The 24577-nt window shown below is 42.0% G+C and overlaps 1 protein-coding gene across 5 annotated transcripts in view; it reads right to left on the reverse strand.

Annotated features, from left to right (window-relative positions):
- Positions 1-1826: 1826 nt before the first annotated feature.
- Positions 1827-24577, reverse strand: part of LOC114058258 (multidrug resistance-associated protein 1) — a 47793-nt gene continuing 25042 nt past the window's right edge. For 2 of the 5 annotated variants that reach the window (XM_027885436.1, XM_027885431.1), the window contains exons 12-32: positions 23914-24117; positions 21382-21528; positions 20919-21006; positions 20234-20303; positions 19198-19324; positions 17859-18035; positions 16662-16829; positions 16103-16280; positions 14574-14618; positions 12662-12746; positions 11714-11852; positions 10572-10779; positions 9962-10272; positions 9374-9573; positions 8734-8860; positions 8291-8392; positions 7457-7603; positions 6168-6326; positions 4778-4944; positions 3983-4177; positions 1827-3338 (exon numbers count right to left, since the gene is read on the reverse strand). In XM_027885436.1, coding sequence (XP_027741237.1) covers positions 3230-3338; positions 3983-4177; positions 4778-4944; positions 6168-6326; positions 7457-7603; positions 8291-8392; positions 8734-8860; positions 9374-9573; positions 9962-10272; positions 10572-10779; positions 11714-11852; positions 12662-12746; positions 14574-14618; positions 16103-16280; positions 16662-16829; positions 17859-18035; positions 19198-19324; positions 20234-20303; positions 20919-21006; positions 21382-21528; positions 23914-24117 — 3153 coding nt within the window. In that variant the 3' untranslated portion in view covers positions 1827-3229. The remainder of the gene's footprint in view (positions 3339-3982; positions 4178-4777; positions 4945-6167; positions 6327-7456; positions 7604-8290; positions 8393-8733; positions 8861-9373; positions 9574-9961; positions 10273-10571; positions 10780-11713; positions 11853-12661; positions 12747-14573; positions 14619-16102; positions 16281-16661; positions 16830-17858; positions 18036-19197; positions 19325-20233; positions 20304-20918; positions 21007-21381; positions 21529-23913; positions 24118-24577) is intronic. The other 3 variants (XM_027885432.1, XM_027885435.1, XM_027885434.1) reach the window with 3 other exon arrangements.

Here is a 24577-nt window from a genome sequence, read left to right on the forward strand (position 1 = left end):
GAGACAAAACAATTCAAAAACCAGATACGAGTTAAGAGCTAAATGAAATTGTGTCATCTTCATCAAAAAAGAAACAAAACAAAGGAAGAAACCATGAAACTAGGCTTCCACATGCTCTGTAGGAAGTGAGAACCTACCCACTTACAGAAGCACAGAACTACCAGCAGTGAAGGTCCTCCTGGTGGGCAGATAATTCTCCCTTCACCAGGAGGACAGACAACTGGAGGACAGGAACAGGATGAACTCAGGCCATCCACAACAATCCATTTTGGGGAAATGCTGCTCTGCAGCAGCTGGATGAGGTGCCCAGCTCACATCCTGCCCATGGGACTAAGCTGCTCACTGCAGGAGATGATCCCACTGCAGTGCCCACTCCCCGTGTCCCAGATCTTTCAGAGCTGGCAGTAGCTTTGCTGCATGAAGGAAAATGCGTGACATCGAGGCATTTAAGGAACATAAGTGTCTGCTACATGACAATGAGCTCAGATGCTGAAATTCTGTGTCACATCCCTGAATTCATTCCAGCAGCCGGAGGGACGCTCAGCACTCTGGGCTGCACTATCACCATTCCAGGCAGGATGGCACCAGACTCCTTGCACTGGAGGTCACCAGCCATCGGGCTACACTGCACTTACCCAGAAGTAGTAGAAGTGTCCCAAGTACTAAACGAGCATTTGGTCCACACAATACATACAAAAATGGAAACAGATTAAATGAGCAAAATCTACCAGATTCTGACACCTTACCTTGCAGGGAGTTGTACCATTTTCTGCAGTTAATCCCAGTAACACTGAGTGCTGTCCCAACTGCAACAGGATTTCAGTTACACTGCTCCTACCTTAAGGTACCCCAATATGTTTATGATGCTGCTCTTACACAGGTTCTGTGGGAAGAAGCTGCATTTTTTCAGCTGTGTGTGTGCAGTGAAGGTTAGTTCAGACTGATCCTCATCATGCACAATACACTTTTGTTCAAGTTACATCCAGACAAGATGCTCATCATTTTATGAGAACATTTTATGGAATCAGGATCATGAATCAATGCAGCAACAGCACAAAGCACTGACAGGTATTTAGGGCACGGAGAAAAGAGTCTCTAGTTGAGAGCTAGGGTAGAACGGTTTGTGCCAGCAAGTGTATAAATATATAAAACTGAGAGAACAGTGATGCCTATGAACCACCACAGCACTGAAAAAGAACAAGACTGAAGCACACATGAGTAGCAGTCTGCTGACCTGCACTGTTTAGAAGGTTATACTGCCAAATACAGTATTTTAGACATACAGTTCCCCAAATGATCACAAACAGCTCATGAATAGGACAGAGAACATCAAGTGACACTTCTCAGAGTATCCAGTTTAAGATCAAAAATACAGTTAAAGTCATTTCCACACAGACAACTCCACTGCAAGCACATTACATAATTCTGCAAGCTCTGTATTTCAACCAACCAACCAACCATGCTCCTCAGTGCAGCTCTATGGCTTTTAAAGGACTCACATGAATATATTAAAGGCTTCTAATCAGTGTGCAATGAAAAGCATCATTTCCTCCAACCTGAAATCAGTTTCCACCCAAGTAAAGTCTAGCAACACAACTTCCTTTGAATTCCATCCCAAATCAGCAGAGCTCTTGTCGATTCCTCCTCTCAGGAACAAGGTACACCAGCCCCACATGGCTGTTCAAAGGCACTTGAAACCTCCAGACATCAGGCCAAGCAGTCTGATTAGTCTAAGCAGGACCACTAATTTCTATTTTCAAGGCAAAAAACCTGAACTGACAAAGCTAACCCTTTGTCAAATACAAAGCAAGCAATGACACATCATGTTTTCTTTCAAACAATGTTTTTACTGCAAGTTCTTTGCAAATATTTGTGTAGTCATTACAAAAAAATACCAAAGAAAATTTCAGTCTATTCAATTTCAGAGAGTCATAATTTACAAAAAAATAAATAGCTTTACTCTAAGGACAACAATTGTCTAGTATTAAGGTCAGCAATATTAATCACAGAAGTCCACATTCTCAGTGCTGAGTACTTGTGTCCATCTGACTTAGTTTGCCTTCTTCCAGCAATTTCCTTGAAAATAAGACTAATCAGAACATTAGAAAAGTAACTTTTTTCTTACCACAGAAAAATGAAAATACAACATGGATCTTGAAAACCAGACTCCATTGCTAATTGAATTGTTAGACCCCTCTGACACGCAACTTTAAAAACAGTAATTTTTTTAAACAACTGTAACAGAACATTTTCCCACAAAATTGAAGAGTCAACAGCAGCAGCATGAAGGGCATGTTTCTTTGATATAAGGCTAATGGTCCTTGATGTGGCAGAATTAAAGCAAAGACCTGCCAAAGCCAAGGGTATTACAATCAACGTCACACCGAGCCTGCAACCTCTGCTCAGACAAATCCTCACTTCTCAGCCTCGTCCCCACAGGTGTCACCAGGATTGGGCACCCAAGTCAGAATTCCTGAGTGAACTGGGTGTAAGATCAGGTACTGCACACTGCAACGCACCAGCTGCTGCACCAATTTGGTTTTGGAGTGATTGTCATTCCAGACATGCTTAAATACTGCTATGAAGTTGACTGTGCTTTTGGAAATCAGCACTACTGACATTATAGAGAACTTGCTGCTATACGCTGTAAACAAATGAAACCTTTAGGACAATGCATAAAGCATTAACCATGTACAGTAAATGCCATAATGAGAAAGTCTGGCACACGTTATTTCACAAGAAGAAAAATCTTTGGACTATTGTACTATATGCCACAAAATGTTCCAGGTGCATCCCACAATAGACGGCTCATCAAATGAGGAATCTGCAAACAAGCAAATAATTAGCATTTGCAAAAATGTTTTAAACAAACAAAAAAAAAAAGGGAGGGAACTTCAGAACATAAGATGAGAAGTAAAAGCTTTTCTGAACTTCTCTGATGAATCACTTCACCTTATATTTGAGCATATAATGACAGGTTTCAGGCAAAAATTAGAAGTGTCTGCAGTGTTTTGCACAGTGGATGTGCTTCTCCTAAAGTTGGCTAAAATCAAAACTAAGGAGAAATAAAAAAAGGAAAAAATTGCATTTTTATGTTACTTCCATTGCCATGCTCTGGCTGACTTCACTATGTCTCAAGTTGAGCTGTAGGTTCAGTCGCTCAGGGGGAGTTACAGTTCCCCAAATGTATCACCTCCCTCTTCCCACAGGAACTAAACAAGTCCAAACGCTACACCAAGCCTGAATCTTTGGCCATGCTGTAGAAAATGCCTCTTTCCTGAAGAAGCTGTTCTGGGCTTCCACACTCCACCACTTCTCCTCTCTCCAGGACTAAAACTCTGTAAAACAAGCAGGGCGAGGGGAGGGGGGGGTGAAGAAATAAAGGTCACAAGAAGATCCAGAAAGCCAATGAACACAAACGTGTACAGACACAGGAACTGTGTAGGGTATTTACAGATAGAAAGAAACTGCTGGGTATCCATTATATGCAAGGGAAGACAGTCCTGACTGTATGAACAGACTGAGGTTCTCACTGTCCTAACTGACCTCACTGCAGATGGTTTGTCTGCTCAGCCTTCAACCACACCTTAGCAAGGCAGCTGAGCGTGAGGGAGGCTGCTTGAACTGTAACCAAAAGTGATGGATAGTGAAATGTCAAATAAACTTCAGAGGGCAAGATCTGCCCCTCTGACTCCTTACACTGTCTGTGCCTAAATTAGGGCAAGACCCAGGAACAGACTCCTGTCCTTGTCTCCCTCCCCTTCCCAGGTTTTCTAGGCAGGAACAGCACAACAGCAGTGCCACAGAGCTCCACAGGCCAAGCACAGGCACCGTAAGCCAGAACACACACCCCCCTACCCATCAAAACAGGGACTGCAGCATCTGTGTGGAGAGGTGGCTGAAAATGAACACAAAAATCCCCATTTAAATAAAGCACAACACAGGTCACACCTTCGTCAAGATAAAACTGGTGTAACTTTACCTGGTGTAGTCCATAATGGTGTTCAGACGATGTGCTATAGTTAATACAGTGCATTCTTCAAATTGAGACTTTATTGTTGACTGGATAAGCTTATCTGTTTCAAGATCAACAGCAGCTGTGGCTTCATCCAGAACCAGGATTTTGGACTTCCTGAGCAGAGCTCGTGCCAGGCACACCAGCTGGCGCTGTCCCACACTACGCAGATGGGATGGGAGGGTGGGGAAAAAAAAGTCAGAACAAGTTTGCAGTATTCATTTTGAAACCTAGCAGTTCCTTGTTCTAAAGATAAGGGTGGTCTTACTACTTCCCTGCAGAATATCTAACAGCATCTGAAACTACATCCCCCCTCAAATCAAGTCCTGGCAATGTAGTAAGAGAGTGCATTACAAGTGGTTTCAGCATAATTGCATCAGGCTGTCTCAGTGAATCAGTGCAGTGTTGAGGACTGGACTTTAAATGGTTTCTACAGATTGAACATATATATATATATATATATATATCCCTCTTATGATGCAAAAAGCAAGCAAACAACTTTCAGAAAAACATTTCAGAAAAAATGCTGCTGCTAAAATGCCTGGTCAGGCATTAAGAATTCTCCAGCTCCCTCCCCAAATTCTCCTGCAGGGTGCCCCACACTGCATAGCTCTTGCTGGGTCTGACTACATCCTGTCCCAGGTGAGCTGAAAGGTTTCTGGAAATGAAAAGTGTAGTTGCAGATGGGAGGGCACACACACAACCCTCTCAGTTCCTATTGGGTCTTCAGGCAAGTCTCACAATCACAGTTCTTTGACATACCTGAGGTTCTCACCGCCCTCAGCACACTCATGATTTAGTTTATCAGGAAGGGACGACACAAAATTTTTCAGGTGAGCCAATTCCAAAGATCTCCAAATGTCCTCATCAGAGTGTTGGTCAAAAGGATCAAGATTCATACGCAGAGAGCCAGAGAACAAGATTGGATCCTGGTCACAGAAAGAGGCAATTGACAGTGTACACAGAACATGGCAAGTGCTCCAAAAATATTTCTTAGATAATGAAAGGAAAACAACATGTACAGATGCAGCTGCAAGTGAGCTAATATACTGAATTTAGGAGTGAGGCCGCATTTTTTCCCAATAACAAGTTTTTCTCCCTCACTCTTATTCCTTATACCTCTTTGGGGCCTGACCTCTGCCCTCTGCAGACAGATTCTGGCAGTCTAGACTTTTCCATTAGTCAGAATTCAGAAAAAAACCCAACCAAAACAAACAAACAAACAAAACCCCACACAAAACAAAACACCCAACCAAACAACAAACAAACCTCAGCCAACTTTCTTTTTACTGGACTACTAAGTTAAAGAAGAGGCCCTTCCTGCTCAACAAGCTATCAGCAGGGACTACTGGGTCAGCTTTCCACTTCTTAGGGAATTACACCATCTGGAAATATTTCAAAATTCCTCAGCTGCAGTATCAATGAAATGAAAGTGGGGTGTTTTCTTGGACAGGAAGAAATACTACTTTGGACATACTTAAGCACTTTGACTCAGTAGCGTCAGACTGATGCAGAGTGATCAAAAGGAGAAAGCCCCCCCCCATCTCTAAAAGGAGTGCAGAAAACCTTTTACAGTGAGCTCTTGTTTTTGCCAGCATGCTGCAATGGTAATTTATTACATTATATGGTCTTTGCATCAGAACAGACAATACAGGCCACACAGTAAGAACAAAAAGATTTGAGACTAAATACAATATATAAAGCCGTATTTCCAAATGTTTTGGACTATCAAACCCCCAGGTGCTGGGCTAGGCTGGGATGGTTATGTGCAGGTTTCTGTGGGTACTGCATACCACACACTGTTCCCACTTCCCTAAGAGACCCTGGTCAGGTATTCAGCTGGGACCATCCTCCCCACTCACACTGAGCTGTCATATCAGTGTGGGGTGCTGACGAAGCCCCTGAGTCCAAAACCCAAGGTTTTGCTTCCACACCAGGGTTCAGCCACAGCCAAGTTCCTACTTGTTACCTGGCACAGGCACACTGAAACCAGCCTAGGAAAAAAGCTTGGTTTCAAGTCCATGAAAGAGCAAACAGAAAGGACTCCATTTCACAGCAGAGATCAGAGGAGGAATTACTGTTTTCTCCCCAGTACATCACACACAGCCTTGTTACACAAGGAGTTCTGGCAGTGGCAGGATTTCACACCTACCTGAGGGATGATGGTGATCTTGAACCGCAGGTCATGGAGCCCTATCTTTGCAATATTAATTCCATCAATAATGATTTCTCCTTCAGCTGCTTCATTGATCCGAAACAAACCTAAAGTGAGTGAGGACTTTCCAGCTCCTGTTCTTCCAACTATTCCAATCTGTTGGGAAGAAATACAGGAACAACTTATTCTGGGAAAGCATTACAGCCTTTCCAAGCCTTTCTACCTGAAACTGAGCCATTTTCAGAAGGTCGTGGTATTTGCTGGGCTATCCACACACCAAAATAGTGTAACAGAGAATGATCAAAGGGGAAAAAAAAAATCACTGGATGTGAAAAAAACAAGAAGAAAAAGTTGTCTCGAGGTTTGCAATCCAATCACAGAAATTTTGAGTTTTTCTAAAAACGTAAAGCAAGTCAAGATTTCCATAATCCTTTGTTTGGTTCATGCTGTGGACTTGACATTTATCTTGTTGGAATTTATAGCCAAGTCACATCAAAAGCACTCAGTTTCACACTGTATGTTTTGCTTCCCAGCTAGACTGAAGTCTTGAGCAATTCTTTTTTAAAAATATAAAAGACTGCTACTTTGGTTGGTTGATACACCTCTTGCCATCTGCCCATTCTAACTACTCTTGAGGTACCATTCTGCCCATATTTCTAGGTAGAAAGTGGGCACTGAGGAGAAAACAAATGCTCAGCTGGCTGCCACAATGCTGGATAGTAAGTACATCTGTCTTGCAGCTACCTTTTATGCTGCTGTGCAACATCACACTATTATCAGACATCAGGGAATCCACACGGGACTGGGGTGGGAAATGCGTGAGCACACAGGTGAGGAAACAGTAGGAGAAACACACAGATCACCATTCTTCCCTGTAGAGTCTCACACTCTGCAACTTCTGCTTCACTAGATCAGTCTTCCCCCCCACTGTAGCCTATTTTCCTGAGATTATAATTAACTTAATCTCTCTACAGCCTACTCCTCTTTGCTTACAGCAAACAAATTAGCAAAATTTCCTGGGAAGGGGAAGGAAGACAGCATAAACATCACCTCCTCATGAAACCTGGCCAAATGATACTTGGCAGCCCCACAGAAGTGTATCTTTATCCACGACACAGGACACACCTTTGCAAAGGCTGAGAGCCCATGACAGCTGCAGCTACAGAAAGGCTGATTCTACAGAAGATTTTCTAGTTCTTAAGGACCCCAGACATGTAACAGAATTGGTTTAGCCCTTTCTTTGGTTCATTAATGCAGATTTATAAGCAGTACCACTTAGTCATTACCTTTTCACCCCCGTTTATGGTAACATTTATGTTTTTCAGAACCAAATCCAAGTCTTCGCGGTAACGTAAACCATAACCTCGAAACTCAACCTTCCCCTCCTCGGGCCAGGTGCTCGCTGGGGCGGTTTGTTCGATACTCCATTCAGCCTGAAAGAACCACAGGAACATCTGATCAGCTCCTGCTTCAACCAGATGGGTTGAGAGGACTCTAACAATGCAATTAAGAAAAATCCTTCTTAGTGTGTAATTTGCAGAAAGAACTGTGATGGTGATGAGAGGAGGCTTTTAACATATAAACACTGGTCTGCAACCAGAACCTAAGAAAAAATTCTAGGAAGGGCCCTCATAACATTTGGCTGCAAAAATAGTGACTCAAGTCAGGTTCAAGTGACAGGCAGGCAAAGAGAAGCCCCAGGGAACTCTGTTCTTTAAGGGGAACAACTGCAGATTAAATGAGCAGTTCTGTGATTTGAATCAAAACCAAAAAAAAGTAAAGCATCTTTATTCCCCATACTGAGGGCAAAAAGAGAAATACAAATGAAAAATAATATTTAGAGACTCAGGAAACCAAAATATTTGTTCAGCCCCACTGCTTATCCTAGGGCACATTTCCTAAATAACACTGTGTAAATATCAGTGGATACACACATCAGAAATAACCACAGGAACTGCCTGCTGAGATCCAGCCTGTCCCCAGAGGGGGACAGCACTGAGCTCTGTGTCCCCCCTCAGGTCAGAGCACAGGCCCAACCTCCAACCCATTCAGCCAGACAGCAGGTGAGACCACAGAATAGGGCACTGACTTCTACAGGCATAGCAGACGACTCATTGTACCTCTTTCTCCATTTCAGCATATTCTTTGACTCTTTCAACAGCAACAATGTTGGTTTCCAGCTCAGATGACATGCGAACCAGCCAGTTCAAATACGCTGTAATCTGCAAGAAGGAAAGAAGTCTAGGGGCAGTTTATACTAAATGTGTTACCTGCAATAAATAAAAGACATGAAAAAGCAAAGCACTGCAAGTTCATGGAATCATAAATGCAGACAAGACCTTGGCTAATCACTGCTGGGCAGGATAAGAGTCGAGATGCCACATCCCCTCACACAAGGAGGGCACAGACAGAACTTGCCACCATCTTCTCAGATACTATTTGTAGTTATTATTCTCTTTCTTTGTTCCTTAATTTTCCATCCAAAGCCATCTCAAGGTTCTGACTTTCTGATGCAGTCTTACAAACCAGAGGTTTTGGGAGTTTTCAAGGAAGGTAAAACTACCTGCAATGAGTAGGACACTGAGAGGCCAACCAGTCCCGCGCTGAGTTTGTTGCGTGCAATCACTGCAAACAATGCTGCAAAGAGGACAATAAAGTTCCCCACGTACTCCAGACGGACAGCCAGCCACCTGCCAGGCAGAAAAATAGAATGCATCTTACCAGGAGTTCACCAACAGAAAATTAAGAATGTGCAACCAATGTTCTGTCACACGTTGTGTTTTAGAAGATCATTAACATGGCATGAGTGTCCTGCTAGTGACACAGGAACTGCCAGATATCTCAGGTTCTGCTTTAGCAGCATGTGAACCTAGATGCATCCAAAATTAATAAAACTTTCAGATGCATAAATTCCAGTCTCAACCACAACTGATTTCTGAACTAACACTGGGAAAAATGAATCAAAACTTTTGAAAGAATATAAGCCAGGAGTAAGGCGGAAACTCTCAGAAAGAAGAGAGATTCAGAAGTAATCTTCTTTTCATCACAAAAGTTTAAGCAAAACACCTGTGAAACCAATTTATCCACACAGGCGTCCCTTCCTTGGACAAGTATGCCAAGAGCTGTGACTGCCCAGGAGCACAGCCAGCAGAACCACGTCCTTCCCAGACAACTGTCCTTTGACATTTCAGCCCCACTGTTACCTGTTTGCAACAATGCTTGGATAATAAGCTTTCTGATTTTCATCCACTTTCATGTCGTTCTGCTTTATGAAACGTTTCTGCTCCTCAAAGGCTCGAATGACGCTGACCCCCAGCAGGGTCTCGTTGAAGTGAGAATACACAGGAGAACGACTGACAGACTCGAGGCGTTTGAGCTGCCGAGAAGTGGCCACGTAAAATCTCTGCAATTCAGAGTATGAGAATTGTGGTTACATCAGACTCTGTCTGAAAAGACATGGAGGATCATAAGACAGTTCCCTGTCATGTGGGCTCTTACTTACAGAGATTTCTACTTACATGTGGAAATACACACCTTCTCTAACACTTTTAGGCCTAAAAACACCATTATATACACAGTGTTGTCTTTAAACAACTGCCAGTCAAACCACCTCACATGACAGCCGTTTTCTGCTCTTTCTGCTCTCAGCAAGTTTATAAACAGTATAAAACACACACATCACCAGAATGACTCAAACCCAGTATATTAAAATCCTTCCTAGAGCAGAGGAACTCTCTTAAATAACAGAAAAGTGACTGCTGGTCTTGATTCCCCCGGATAACAACCCTTACCTGCACAAACAAGTAGACAAGTCCCAGAGGTGGAATAATGACAGCAGCTATAGGTGTGGCCAGCAGAATGATGATACAAGCCCCAATCACATTAAATGTCGAGCCCATGAACATCTTGATGATTGGTGGAATGGTGGAGTCAATGGTATCTATCTCCTTAGAAAAACGGTTCACTAGATTTCCACTTGGTGTACGTTCAAAGAAACTCATTGGAGACCTGAGGACATTGTGCAGCAGGTTATAGTGTAGGTGTCGTGATGCAAATATTCCCCCTATTGACACGACCATCGAGTAGCCAAACACAGCAATACCTAGAAAAGAAGACTTACTATTAACTGCTGCCATCTCTCACTCAAAACATCTTCTAATATTGTCATCATTTACCATTAGCATGTCTCTAGTACAACTTATGCGCCAGGAAACTAGGGTTCACTACAGGTAGACTCAGCAAATATGTTAAGCAGTTAAAAAAACACATATATATATATATCAGTGAAAACATCATATTCCTCTCATGGAAGAAGTTGCTTCTCCATTACAAAAACCTGTGTAATATTTGAACACTTTGCTCTGAATCAGCAAATCTTAAAGTAGGTAAGACCAAACAAACCTTGAGAAATTCCCAGTGCTCCATATACTCCCAGTCTGACATTTGTGTACTGCTGTGTCCCATTGATAACAGGATCATCTGTCCATAAACTCAGCCAGTAGTTGGAAGCCAAAGAGGCTACATGATTACACAGGAAGAGGAAAATGCTCAAGAAAGACATAAAGAGTCCAATTGCTTTCATGTAGTCCCAGTACACCGATGCCTTTACCTGAAGACAGAAGGGAAAAAAAAAAATACTCATTTTGCAGATTAAGTTTCAAAACCAATGATTCCCCCTCCTCCAATGCCTATTTAAAGTCAGTATCCCTGCGTCAGGCCATGAAAACACAGAGCTGCACTCTGGAGAGCCACTGCTTGGGAACACACGCTGCAAAGCATTCGGTGGAGACACGCCAAATCCAACAACCCTTCAGGGCAGGCACACATCATCTTTCCTTGTCATCCAAGGGAAGGGAGGAGCAGGGAGAGAGCTGCCTGAAGTAACACAGAGCATCAGTAGCACAGCCAAAAACTTTACTGAGCAGTTCCAGTTTTTGGCTCTCTCTTTGTACCACAAGATTATAAAGCCTTTAAACCAACCCTTGCTCCACATGGCTTGTATCCTACGATCTATCTTTAACCAACAACAAGCAATACCAGCTTGGATTCAAGCAACATTCCGGGGAGGGGTAACTGCCATTTTCCCAGGAAGCTCAGTCTCAGGTTTCTTAAAAAGCCCTGGGTATCCTGGGATTAGATACTTGTGTCTACAGTGGAAACTTGGCTTAAATTCATCTGAGTCAATTCCAGCTCCCTATACTGAAGGGCAGATTTCATTAGGTCACCTAATTTGTCACAACCTCTCTCCAAGAAATAGCTGCAAGGTTTTCCTTTCTTCTTTTAAACTTTGATGTGGTCAGGCCCATCATCTTACACAAAAGGTTTGGTGTCGACATTCTTTCTGCAGGCAGGCACGGGGCTCCACTTTGGGAGCAGAGGGCACAGCAACACTTCCATCAAGTATTGCACAACAAGCAGCAAGTTCAAGAATTCCCTCAGCCCTTTCTCACACCAGTTACATGGCCTTCAGAAGCTATTTTCTTCTGAAAGGGATTTTTCCAAAACTGAAAGAGGGCCCAGGAAGTGGAGACTGGAGACCTTACCCTCCCGGTCTTCGCTGTGTCGGCCTCTGTCAGCTTCCAGGAATTCTTTCCAGCCAGTGGTTTCTGCAGCTCTGCTGTGCTGCTCTGCTGCTGGGACTTCCCAGTGTCTCTGCTGTATGTTGAAGAGTTACTGAGTTGCCTGTTTGAAGACATTTATTTTTCAGTTTTAGCTTGACATAGGACAGGTGTTTACTTCATAAATAGGCTTCGACAGTCCACAGTTCCAAGTCAGTGGTTTACATTCCTATGGAGATTTCACCAGCCATCATGAGGCCATGAGTACTTCCCTCCTCCCCTCAAAGTGCACTCTCCTAACCCTCCCTGATGGCATTCAGTTCCCAAGTACCCCATGTTCAGGCACAAGTAACACGACGAGATAAAGAAGTGTTGGTTGCACAATCAAGCTCCAGAAAGAAAAATGCTTTGTGACCAACACCACCAGCCTTTACAAAGCCTGTCATCATATACACTGCAGCTGCTGGAGCGCAATAAAGGTTCCCCCACTCACATCAAAACAGGCAATTTAACTCCCAGGCACTCATTAGCTTCCAGAAATACCCTGTCTCCAGAGCACCATAAGAATAAGGCAAAGCCTGAGATGATTTTGGAAAGGTATAATCAGAGGAACTGCAAGCACAGCAGCAGCTGTATTAGGTCAGACTAAAGGTCCACTTAGCACTTCATCTCATCTGACAGCAGTCAAATGGAGAAGCCTTGGGAACACGTACAAAGCTGGACTAGCCAATAAAATACTCTCCCTTTTACGCAAGCCAAACCCACGGTATATCTTGCAACACAAGTTTCTTTCCCAGGCTGCTGGATCCAGCATGATATATTTCCCTCTAACAAATACCATAAACATAAATTCCTGTTTATCCTCATCTGAGTACCAAGATTGAAAAGATGGGAGAGAAGCGGGAAAAGAAAAATAAAAAGGAGAATACACACCTATGCATCAACTTTCCAGGGGCTTCATTCACAAGGACTCCATTTTCTACAGGCTTTCCTTCTTTTGCAGATGGACTATTTGTATCTGAGGGGATGAAAAAGTAAACATGAAAATGGTACGGGGGTGTCATTTCCATCCTAAACAACTGGTGCAGTCCTGCTGTGCAAACAAAGCAGGGAACACAAGGATTTACAGACACTGACAGAAAACTGACCAGGTGAACAGATCAGTTTAGTTTCATCCCCAACAGGATTCATTGCCAAGACAGGGAACATTTATTTTTTCTACCAAAGGTAGGTCAGTAACAATAATGTCATATAATTATGAGGACATACTTTATGTTAAAGCATGCAATACCAAGTCACATGTGGCGCACTCCATGGAAAAAAAACCCCAACACTCCAGCCACTCCTTTGCAAACTACATCTTTTACACAGTTAATTATAAATTATTTTTCAATTTAAACTGCAATGAGAACACATTCCAGGAAATGATGGAGTGAAGCTGTAAGAAGAGTAGGCATTTGCAAAGTTAAGCAGGAAGAAATGTGCAAAAGCCTGGTGTTGTAGGCAACTGTAGGAATCAGATTAATTTAAACAAGAGATCTTTCCATTAATTGCTATCCCACTACATGCCCCTTGCACCAAGATGCAGCACACACAAGACAATGGTCCATAAAGCTTCAGAAAACCTGTCAGCTTGAAATATTAACCGTTTTTGAGCCATTTAAATCAGTGTTATACAGTGCCACAAGTAAAACTTCTCAGTTCAGGTTACATCATGATTTTCCTTATAAAAAACAAACAACTGACTCCTAAGAAATTAACTGTCAAGTAAGTGGAAGTCTATTTTCATGTATGAAAGTTGATTTGGAATTTGTAACAAAGAATTTTGCATTTTAAAGGGCATAAGCATCATTAATGCAAACAAAGACACTCAACTGCATCTATTCAAAAGACATCTAGGAAGAATTGTGTAGATCTAGAGTCTGAAATTTTCATGTTCTTATAGTAAAGTAAAATATATCCATAAAACAGTATATGTGGACTGCTTGAACACAGAGCTGTTCCCTCCCGTCTGCAAACTGAACATTGGTTCATTACCCTAAAAGCCAAAGCTAAATCGTTCATCATGATCTTAAGCACAAAAACAGCAGAAAGTGTGAAAAAGTGAAAAGTTTAATTATTTAGTTCTTATTTATATGAGTAAGAGCAAACCAAGATGGGACTGGTTATTTTAAGCACTTGACAGCATTTGTTTTGAAAAGTTCCCATATGAAAACCAGCAAGCATTCCAGCATCATACTGCTTTAGAACACCACTGAAGTTCCAAACCCACATGAAGAAAACAAAACCACAAATAAACCTCCCTCCCCTAACAGCTCTTACATTTGATTTTATGTTGCAGGCTACAAAGATTTCTTGCTTATACTGCATTTAGCTCTTGAGAACAAAAAATGTTCAAGACTGCCATAGAAAATCTGGCATATGCACTTAGGGTATAAGCCCACCAATGTGGGCTCTGTTGAAAAATGGGTCCAGAAATTATACAAGGGAACAGCTGTGAAGTCCTGAATACACATATGAGAACAAAAGGGGCCCTCAGGACTCAATCCTGAATGATGCCTCCCTGGGTACACTCACTACACTCCCAGGTCCAGGGTGTACTTTTAAAGCTTATTTAAAGCTTCCTCATGGAAACATTTGAGATAAAGAATGTGCTGCTTGAGTTACCTACAAGCTGCCACACCAACTGCTGTAGCTCACACAAACAAGTACCATGCAAACATCTTCTACTATGCAGATAAAATTCTTCTAATAATGACTCAAACTCTTGTAAATAAACTGCAGTAAACAGCACTCCAGCCAGCGTAAGCACTAATATAAAGCCACATGGCAAAAGAGCAGTTACCTGTTTCCAGAGGTTGAATTGTTCCTTCTAATGAAGGATCTGACTCTAAAAGCACACATAATTAACTTTTTCCAGAACACACTCAACCATTTTCAATCTTTACAACAACGCAATCAAGCAGAATAACCAAAACCACAAAAGTGTAAATGCCCGAGGCAGAATCAAATTTGCTGCAATGGACCTGTTTTTAATCCCAAGCCTCATGCACAGCTTTCCCACACACATAAGAAACCCCACGAAGGTGAGGATGGGAAAGGCACCAGTACAGCACAAGGAGAGAGGTAGCCCCAAGAATCCCAATGGGAGAGAAAGGCTGGGAGGCAACGGGGAGCAGAATCCCAGCCAAACCCCAGAGGCTGGGCAGGAGGAGAGGCTCTCCCACCCCTGCAGGAGCAGACATACTCCAGCCAGAGAGCCCCAGGCCAGTGTTTTCAGGCTGCCAACACACACAGCTCCAGGGACAAGGCAACCACCCTCTTCAAGTGGGTGTGCAGATACCCTCCAGTTATCTCAGATCAACTCCAAGATCCTGTGATTCAGAATAATAGTGACCTTTTACATATTTAATAAATATTAGTATTATCCCTGTGAATCAGACAAATAATGCTCCTATTTTTCATTTTTTACCATTGGCAGAAGATGACTCAACCAAAACTGATAAACAACCTTGCTGCAAGTAGGCCAACCCTGTGATACTGCAAAATCCTCTCAGACCACCAGTCATACTGAAGGTAGAAGTGCCCTTTATTAGACAACTGCAGAGAAGCATGGCAGAAGATAAAGCACTGGCTCACTCTCCAAAAGAAGATTCAGTATTTAAATGGAAAAATAAAGTAACTTAATTTAATGTAAAGGACTTCAAAACCTATTTTTCCACACTTGAGAAAGGGAGGAGACAAAGGCTAGGAGAACAAAGCTATTAAATGAGGCAAATTTTCATGTAAGTCAACTTGTTAACTGCCTAGGGAAGCACACAGTTAGTTTGTCTCTGAAGTTGAACACACTAAAAAAGCTACAAGTCTGACTGTCCCCAAAGCAGGAGGGCTGCAGGCAAGAGCCTGAGTTCCCTTCTTAAAATCCAATACTGCAACTGTCGGTAGATAAAAAAAAATATAAAAATCTGAAGTATATTCCTCTATCAGTACAGCTGTTCTGTGAAACAGGAGTCAAGGACATCAGCTGGAAAACTGAGTTGCTGCTTCCTTCTGCCTGTCCCCAAAGGACAATGTGCATAAAGAAGACACATCCTAACAGAGACAGGAAGGTGTATAAACCCCAGCTGGCCTTTATGCAGTCTCACAAACATCTGGTTTTTTTCACTGAGAGGGATTTTACTACAGATCTTTTACACATTTTGCTAAATTTTAATAAAGAATGCGTGTTTAATCTCACAACCTTGAATGCCCTTGAAGACATAAGCACCTCTTACCTACAGGTAATCACAAGAAATAGTAATTTAACTTCCCCTTCCACTACTACTGTTTTTCCTCTAACAAGACAGACATCAACTTATCCCAAGATAAGCTTACCACTGTTCTCCATGTTTTGTTCAGTATTAGCATATGTACGAAGAAACTCAGCAAAAGCCCCATCTTGCTCCAGCAGCTCCTGGTAGGAGCCCATCTCAGAGATTTCTCCATCAGTCATTACCAGAATTGTATCCATTTGAGGCAGGTAGTTGATTGCATGGGTTACCAAAACCCGAGTCTAAATAGCAAAAGAAAAAAAAAAAGATTTTCTCACATCTCAAATTAGTAAATACCATGCTAGAACTACTGCTCTTACTGCTTGAATTCTGTTTATAGCACAGTAATAACAAGGGACAGACATGTGGCCTTTTTAAGAATAAATGCTGTCCTTGTCTTGATTTTTTCCATTGAATAATTTTGAATTACAAAAACCAGAGCACGTTTCATTACAAAAATCTCAGTGTTTTATAAAAGTCCTCTAAAAATCATAGAAGCATCCTTTCATCTTTCAGATGTTAAAAACAAAAGTCTGAATATGCAACTTAAACTTGGAATCATTTAAACTCAGCCAAGAAAAAGGAAAAGCATTCTCTAGAGACAAGTATTCATTATGACGTACTTTATTTTTCAGGATTCCTTTTGGTCCAATAACTTTTTCAAAAATATGTTTCCCAACATGAGCATCAACAGCTGATAAAGGATCATCAAGTAAATAGACATCTGCATTACAGTAAACTGCCCGAGCAAGACTGACTCGCTGTTTCTGTCCTCCAGACAAATTCACACCCTGAGGAAACAAGAAAATGGGATCCTTTATTTCCAGTTGAAAAGAGATGTCTTGCTACAGCTTATGAAAGACACAGGTCATCGGTGGTTTATTCAAATCAGAGGAATCTCAGCATTGTATGAACCCATCTCCACACATTATTTCCCTACCACAACAGCATAAGCAATCAGTCAAACTCCTCTTGGAAGGAAGCACATTTATTATGTTCTCACTGTCAGGGAAGGGTTAGACAAAAAAGCATTGCTAGTCTTGTAAAGCAATTAACCCTGACCGACCCACCTATCTTTGTACAGTGAGAAGCTACTTTTCTTCTCTGCTGTATTTAATGAACAATGAACTCTGTTCACACTCTGCAATCTGGCTGGCCTGCTGACCAATAAGGAAGAAAAAGTTGCACCCTCTGGTGAATCTGGGGCTGTCAGTTATTTACACAGCTGGGAGCTATACCCACCTCTATCTAGTCAGCAGGCAAAGCACACATCCCAGCCTTCTGGAGAGCCCCAGCTGGGCAGAACGTCCAGCAGCCACACACACACACACTGCCAGGCTGATGGAATGGGGACACCCGGTCCTGCTTCCACAGCACAGCACTACAGCTGTCCAAATCCCACACCACACATACTTTTGCAACCAAAGGTCAGTTTTGGGGTGGTGGTTGTTTTTGTGGGTTTGTGGTTTGGATTTTTTGGGAGGGGTTGGTGTTGGAGGGAATGACTGCTTGTTCTTAAGGAAACTGAAGTGTTCAGAAGATTCTTCTCTTGCTTTTTTCATACATTTTTCTGCTCTATGACCAGAGACAATTAAAAACTCTCACTGCAAGATGCTTTTGCATTTGTAATTGAGGACTGGCTTTCTCCTCCGAGGCTTAAAGATGAGGAAAACACACTGTACCAACCTGCCTCTTACTCCAGAGGATTTCTACTCTGAATGTTTTAAATTCAATACCACTTAGAGATAAAGCAGAATGAAAGTCACACAGCCTTAACTACGAGTAGTAGCACTGTAATGGTAGAGTGACTGTTCAAATACCTTTTCTCCTATTTCTGTTTTGTCTCCTGAAGGAAGAATCTCTATATCAGGGAGCAGAGCACAGGCCTCAATCACACGCTTGTACCGGCTCTCATTCATCTCCCTTCCAAAGATAATGTTATCTTCCAGAGTTGCATTCTGGACCCAGGCTTGCTGAGGAACGTAGGCTACAGAGCCCTGCAAGAAAAATAAAGTTCCTTATTTAGTATTTTAGACTACTAGTCTGCACACAGAGTCAAAGCACAGCAGGGCTTTGTGAGGCAGGCAGTGCTAATCACCTCAAAAATTGCCTACGGTCATTTCAAAACTGCACAAAGTACTTGTCGGCTACCACCTCCTCCAAAATGTTAAGTTTTATAATCCTCTCTGTGAGTGAATGTAACAAAGTGCATTGGTACAAAATAAAGGACTTCAAACAAAATAGGATTAACATAAACCTGGAGGAAACATTTGTTTAGAGAATGTTTGTACAACTACTGAATGTCAAAAGTCATTAGTTCTTTCACATAGTTATAAACTACATTCCTCATAAAACAATTTAATCTGGAATGCAAGTGTTCAACAAATGCCAAGAGATTTCTACAGAAACCAGAGGAAGTAGTTTTCCTATAAAATTAATTTCAAAGAAAGAGACTGAGATAATGCAAAGTATTTTGCTTTGAGGATCATTTCTGCCTTCTCTTTCTCCACTATAATTAGTGATTCAAATCTCACCTACTTTGTTTTTCCCCAGCAGTTTTGAAGGTGACCAAACCTACAGTTTGCAACATATTTATACGGAAAGAAAATTATTTTAAGAGTAAAACACTACAGCAGCAGCAAAATACAAACCAAGGACTTTTTACTTATTTATCTATCTACTTCCAGGTCATTTTTCCTCTGTGAGCTCTGTGCAACTCTGATGTCTAGGAAAATGCAAACTGCGACAGCAGCTTTTCCCATGTTTGGGTATCTGCGTGCACCCTCTCTCCTTGTAATTCTCTGATGTCTGAGTGGGTATGACCCAATGCTGCTGTTCCTCAGGCTGGAGTAAAATAGGGTTTCCTCAACTCATACCCAGGTGGCAACAAGACTCACCAGATACTTATCTTAGAGACCTCCGTCGTTCTGTCTATTTGGCTAAATCTGAAACCAACAGATTTGGATGGTGTTGGGTCCAGACTTAGCAGGCACTTACACAGAGTGCAGGCTAAGGCACACACATGGCTTGCCAGGAAATAAGGCTAGAAAGTGCATTCATCTGAAAGGCTGCCTCTTTCCCTCTTCACACCTCTTGGAAATCTAGAATCCCTCTGGCAATGCCCACAAACAGCTGAACAATTCTTCAGACATATCACACCTTGACAACCACGTAGCCTTCCTTCTTGTCCATCTCCCCCAGTAACGCAGACAGCAGTGAAGACTTTCCACAGCCAACCTGACCAACAACAGCCACCAAGGAGCCTTCAGGAACGGCGAAATTAATGCTGAAACAAAGTGCACATAATTCAGCCTTGCTTGCTGGCACATCCCAGTAGTTAAACAGTCAGTGGAATTGCCCTTATAAAACCAGATGCAATGTGAACAGCCACTGCAAATACTGACACAGAACCCAACTGAAACTGTTTGAAAATGCAAACCTCTTATTCAGAAAGCACCCAGCTCTTCTTATACTTAGAACATAGCATTTGAATATGTATAATTAGTCAAAAGGGGAAGAAAAAAGAAAAAAAAAGCACTGTGAGTTGACCTTGCCAATATTTCTCTCAAATGCTCTGTGAACACAAATGTAAATACAAGTGGATCCTTCCCAAAAAGTACCCTTATCCCAAGGAATATGCCATTTAAGTCCCAAGAAAGAGCAGCCAAAGTTATGGAAGGGAACAGGGCACATGGAAGATGGGGTTTGTAGCTGCATCACTCTAGTTACTCTGTTAACAGTCATCCCATGTGCAAGGTTCACCACTGGTTTTCTGCAGCACAGGAATCAAGAATGGCTACAGTTCAGCAAGAATCCCACTGTGAAAGGGAGACTGAGGACTCAGGCAAACATGAGGGACCAGGGATGATGACAAGGGGCTGACCTGGCTGCATCCTCTAGATGGAGCTCATCCCATCTGCAGCACCGAGCAAGACCTTGAAATCCCTTGCAGTTTTCTCCCCTCCCATTACACCTCTTGCTACTCCCCTTTATACATTCCATGCATGCACCACACTGTAAACCCCTCCAGTTTATGAAGGCCCGAGTTTGAAAAAAAAAAAATATTCAGAACAGATGTCATTTGTTCTGTTTCTCTAAGGCAACAAACTCTTCTCCATATGTATATTTTAAGTCAAATATCAATCATTTATGACACAGCAACTTATGGAATGGAATGAAGGGTAACAATTCTTACCTGTTCAGCAAAGGAGGATCAGTTTTGGACCAGCTAAACGTTGCATTCTTTACAACAATGCATCCTTCAGCTGCAAACAGACAACTCACATTTATAAAAGTACCAATGAAAGGTGAATACATGCTCTGGATCATGCCACAGAAGTCAATCTAAACATGCACAGGCAGAGGTATAAAGCTGCTTTTCCAGAAGAACAACAACCCACTGCTTATCAAAAAAATTTGAGTTCTGCTTTTAATGGATCTATTAAGACAGCAGAAGTTCCAAGGTTACACTCATTCAATAACCAGAAGGTACATGAATGTCAACTACACAGAGACACCAACTAATTCAGCTACACCTTCAGGGGTGTTGAAGTGTTATATAATTGCTGGGTTTTGGCACAGTATTAATTACAATTCTGTTAACTGTTGACAAATTTCAAATGCTACACTTGAAACAGTAATTTTTAAAGACCACCAATGTCTGGATGCAACCACTCTGTAAGTCTGGACACGGGAGTTGTGGAGAGGGAAGAAACTGAGACAGACGTAGAACCTTTATTTAACTTTCATTTTACCAACTCTGCTTTCTCTTTAAAATTTATCAGTGAAATCTTCCAAAAATGCAGTAAATTTTTTATAGAAATCAAAAGAAAGCACCCAAAACCTGTACACACTGACTTTCAACAGGCAAAGAAACTCACCCTCTGTCGTGGGACCCCTGATTATGCTGTCTGGATCTAACTCTTCATGAGACAGGAACACCCTAAGGCGCTTCAAGGAGACACTGGCCTGCATAGAAAAGGGATATAAAACTATCTTACAGTCTGCTCATTACATTGAAGAGCTCATTACTTTGCACCACATATCCATTGCACGTTATTATGCACTCCTAATCCCTCCTTAAATCCACTGCATAGTTGCTTGGATAGTCATCCAGCTCTCACTTCCCAAACCACAAGTGTCATGACTGATTTCAGGAACACCCATCCGCCACAACCAGCATTGATCATTTCGCTTGCACAGCACTCAACACACAGGAACTGCAAAGCTCCCTTTCTGACTGGCTGAATTTCACCAGTGGACATTGTCTAAGCATGGGAGTATAATCTTTCCACCCAGGGCCTACTTCTGCACAGAAACACCTGTTAATGACTCAAGTCTTACTTCCACTATGTTGCTGATAACCATAGGAAGCATGTTCAGTGGAAACCTGAGGATGTTGAATAAAGCCAGAGAAACAAAAGCCTTCTGAGCATCCAAGATGTTGCTCTTGTCTATGGTGACGTACACAGCGAACGTGGACAGGGCAACCTGGAAACAAAGAGCAAAGGTTGCAGTTTGGGTAACACATCTGAAAGCCACCAAGTCAGGAGTGCACTGTGTGACAGCTGCAATCACAGGACTACAAATCAAAAGAAAGAGGTAACTTCCTCCTTCTTGATAACAGATTTTGCAAAACAAACATTTGATTTAAATCTGTTGTTGTAAAAAGAAGTTGATGGTTCCTCTTGGAAAAGTGTTAAGGGCTAGCTTTCTTCACAGAGCAAAGGGCGAAACCACAAATATATCCCAGGCTATCTGTGGTCACACTGCAGGAGAAAGGAAGGAGAGAAAGGATCACTCATCTTTCTTCCTGCTCTGTTTCAGTTTTAAGGCACTCTTCATAGTACCAGATACTGGATTAGTAACACTTATAGACAGAAAAGTTAGAAACACCCCGATGCTATCATATTTTATATTTTGTAGAGACTCCCACAACCCTAGATTTCCACATACAGCTCACTTTATCACGGATAGACTGTTGTCCAGGAAACTTGAAACTGCATTACAAACATGAAGCCTTATACTAACCAAGTTTCGTGTTGGGAACTAAGTTTCACGCTGAGCAATAAAATGACATTGAACCACTGTTACTATCAGTCATAAGCTATAATTCCAAAAATCTATATACTTATCCTTTTTTTAAATATGTTGAATAAATTATAGTAACATAATGTAAGTAAAACTACAGGTTCACTTTCAGATCTATTCCCTTCGTAGGGATTTCTTCCACAGTAACTCACTTATACCTCAGTATATCCCAAGATCCAGAAACTGTTTCCAAAAGACTGCCAATTAAAACAAGAAATCAAGGCAGACAAATCTTCGGCATCCCTCCCCCCTCCTAAAAGACTTGAAACAATTAGCCCTCCACTCAAGGAGCTGTCTCATCTAAGCACAGCATCCACTGCAGACACGAGTACTTCTGTCCCCAGGGTGACTGCTGTGAGGACATGCATTGTTCCTGGGGCAGTGGCTGACTCAGCTGTGCCTGGTACAGTGGCTTGTTTGTACAGCCCTCGGTTTGGACAACCCCATCCCAGGGAGAAAGCCCTCCAGTGGAGATCAGAAACAAGAGAGAGTCCCAAGAATAACCTCACACACAGCATGCCTGCACTCTTGTGTTACCAACAATTAGGCTAAATACACCCTTATCAGCACACAGAGCAGTAGGGGAGGTACTGCAAATAAACAGTTTCCTGACACTGTTATTAAAAGAGCCCTGGCCATGGAAACATGAGAAACAGTACAGGAAAGAAAAGTTTTCAATGTCAGAAGTGCTTTCAAGTAGGTACTTGCAACAATTCTTTATTCAGAAGTTCAGAAGAACATATCAAAAAAAAAAAAAAAATCCAAGAAATAAGATGTTGAACAACAGCCTTGTGTCTGACTGTGCCCCAGTGTCAAACCCCCTGCAGAGCAGGATCACTGCCACACACCCACAGTGTGTGCTGGAACAGAGTTACACTTTAAGGGAATCTAACAGACTCCACAGAACAGCATTAAGGAGTCCACCTGCAGAGTTTTATTTAGAAATTTCATTTAATAGTGTATTTATATTAAAATCATCTCAGACTTCTTTTAGAAAAGCATTCACTGAAGAATGCAGCTGATGCTTCCTACCCAGGGCACTGCTTCTCTGCCTTTCATCATGCCCAAAACATAATGTAAACACTAAAAATGTTTGCAGGGAAGGAATCTGAGACTGGAAAGTACACTTAAACACCTTCAACTGGAACAGCACATATTTTATCCTAATGTAGTCATGGCTTTTATTTGCTTCTGCAGACCAGAGCAATGGCCCCTTGTTCTAATAGGGTCTGAAGCAATTTTGATGTGATCTCACCCTTCTCTCCCTTCTATTAGCTGAAATGTAAGCCAACCACAAACACAGGAGGGATGTTTTGCATATCAATGATTTCTTTTTTTGTAAAGAGGAATTCGAAGCAATCCCAAGCTATGCAGTGGCTTTACCTGCCCATATTGTTCTTAAAGAGATGCTGAGAGAACCCTGGCCAGAGGTGTCACACCACGTCCCCATCTGATCAAGGGCTCTTACATTAGGACATGCTGCTCTCAGAGATGCTGCAATAAGGGATTTTTCACTCTGTCAGCCACAGGTCCCACCTGGAGGGTACCATGCACATCAGTGACCTCTCCTAAATTTGACTACACATTTAACCTTAGATGTCACTGAGTTTCAAAGAAAACAGTAGTGCCTTTTCATAGTGAAGTGAAGCCCTAAGTGTCCCACCACTTCAGAGGGCAACCTGACTCTTCCACTCATTAAAACACAAAACAAAACAAATCCTCAAGCAATGCCCTGGAAAGCATCGTCATGAAAAGGAGGAAGACTTCTAGATTTGTTTCACTTACCAAAAAAGGAGCACAAACCCAAGTGAAGGTTGCCATTGCAGCAAGGTAAGCAGATTTTTTTAGGACTTGGAGTTCTTTCTGTCTGATCTCTAATACCTTCTCTCTGAAGGCTAATTCCCAAGCATAAAGTTTCAGAACTTTAATCCCATTGAGAATTTCATTCATCAGCTTAATTCTGTTGTCTTTGCTCTTCATTTGAGCCACCTAAAAACAACATAGCAAAAAATAATTAACAGGGCACAATACTTGGCAGAGCCTCAAAGTTCTGAGCTTTGTATTTTGCAATGGCAAATTTACCTCATTATCATCAAAAGCTTACTAGCTTCCCAAGCAGGAAATCTGAGATACTATCTGAACAAACAAACATGCAGAATTAACAAGACGTTTTAAACCAATTAAAAGAATGCTTCACGAAACTGAAAAGCCAAACCAAGACCAAAACAGCTGTGGCACTGGTGTAAGTGTGATTAACCCTGCATCAGGGAGCCCTGGGACTCAGGTTCCTCATGAAAGGTACAACATGCAGTTAAAAAATAAGCCACTATAATCAAGTGTCAGTGATGTGCAGTTTTTATTTAACCTCAGACCCAACTGGATTTCGCTTCCCCTTCAGCCCCATCCCCAGCTTTCTGACGGTGCACTAAGGCAAAAAGCTTGCCACTCT

This window comes from Empidonax traillii, unplaced genomic scaffold (assembly GCF_003031625.1).
Source record: "Empidonax traillii isolate 1590-97213 ecotype Southwest subspecies unplaced genomic scaffold, ASM303162v1 scaffold166:size2381449, whole genome shotgun sequence".
Lineage (NCBI taxonomy): Eukaryota > Metazoa > Chordata > Aves > Passeriformes > Tyrannidae > Empidonax > Empidonax traillii.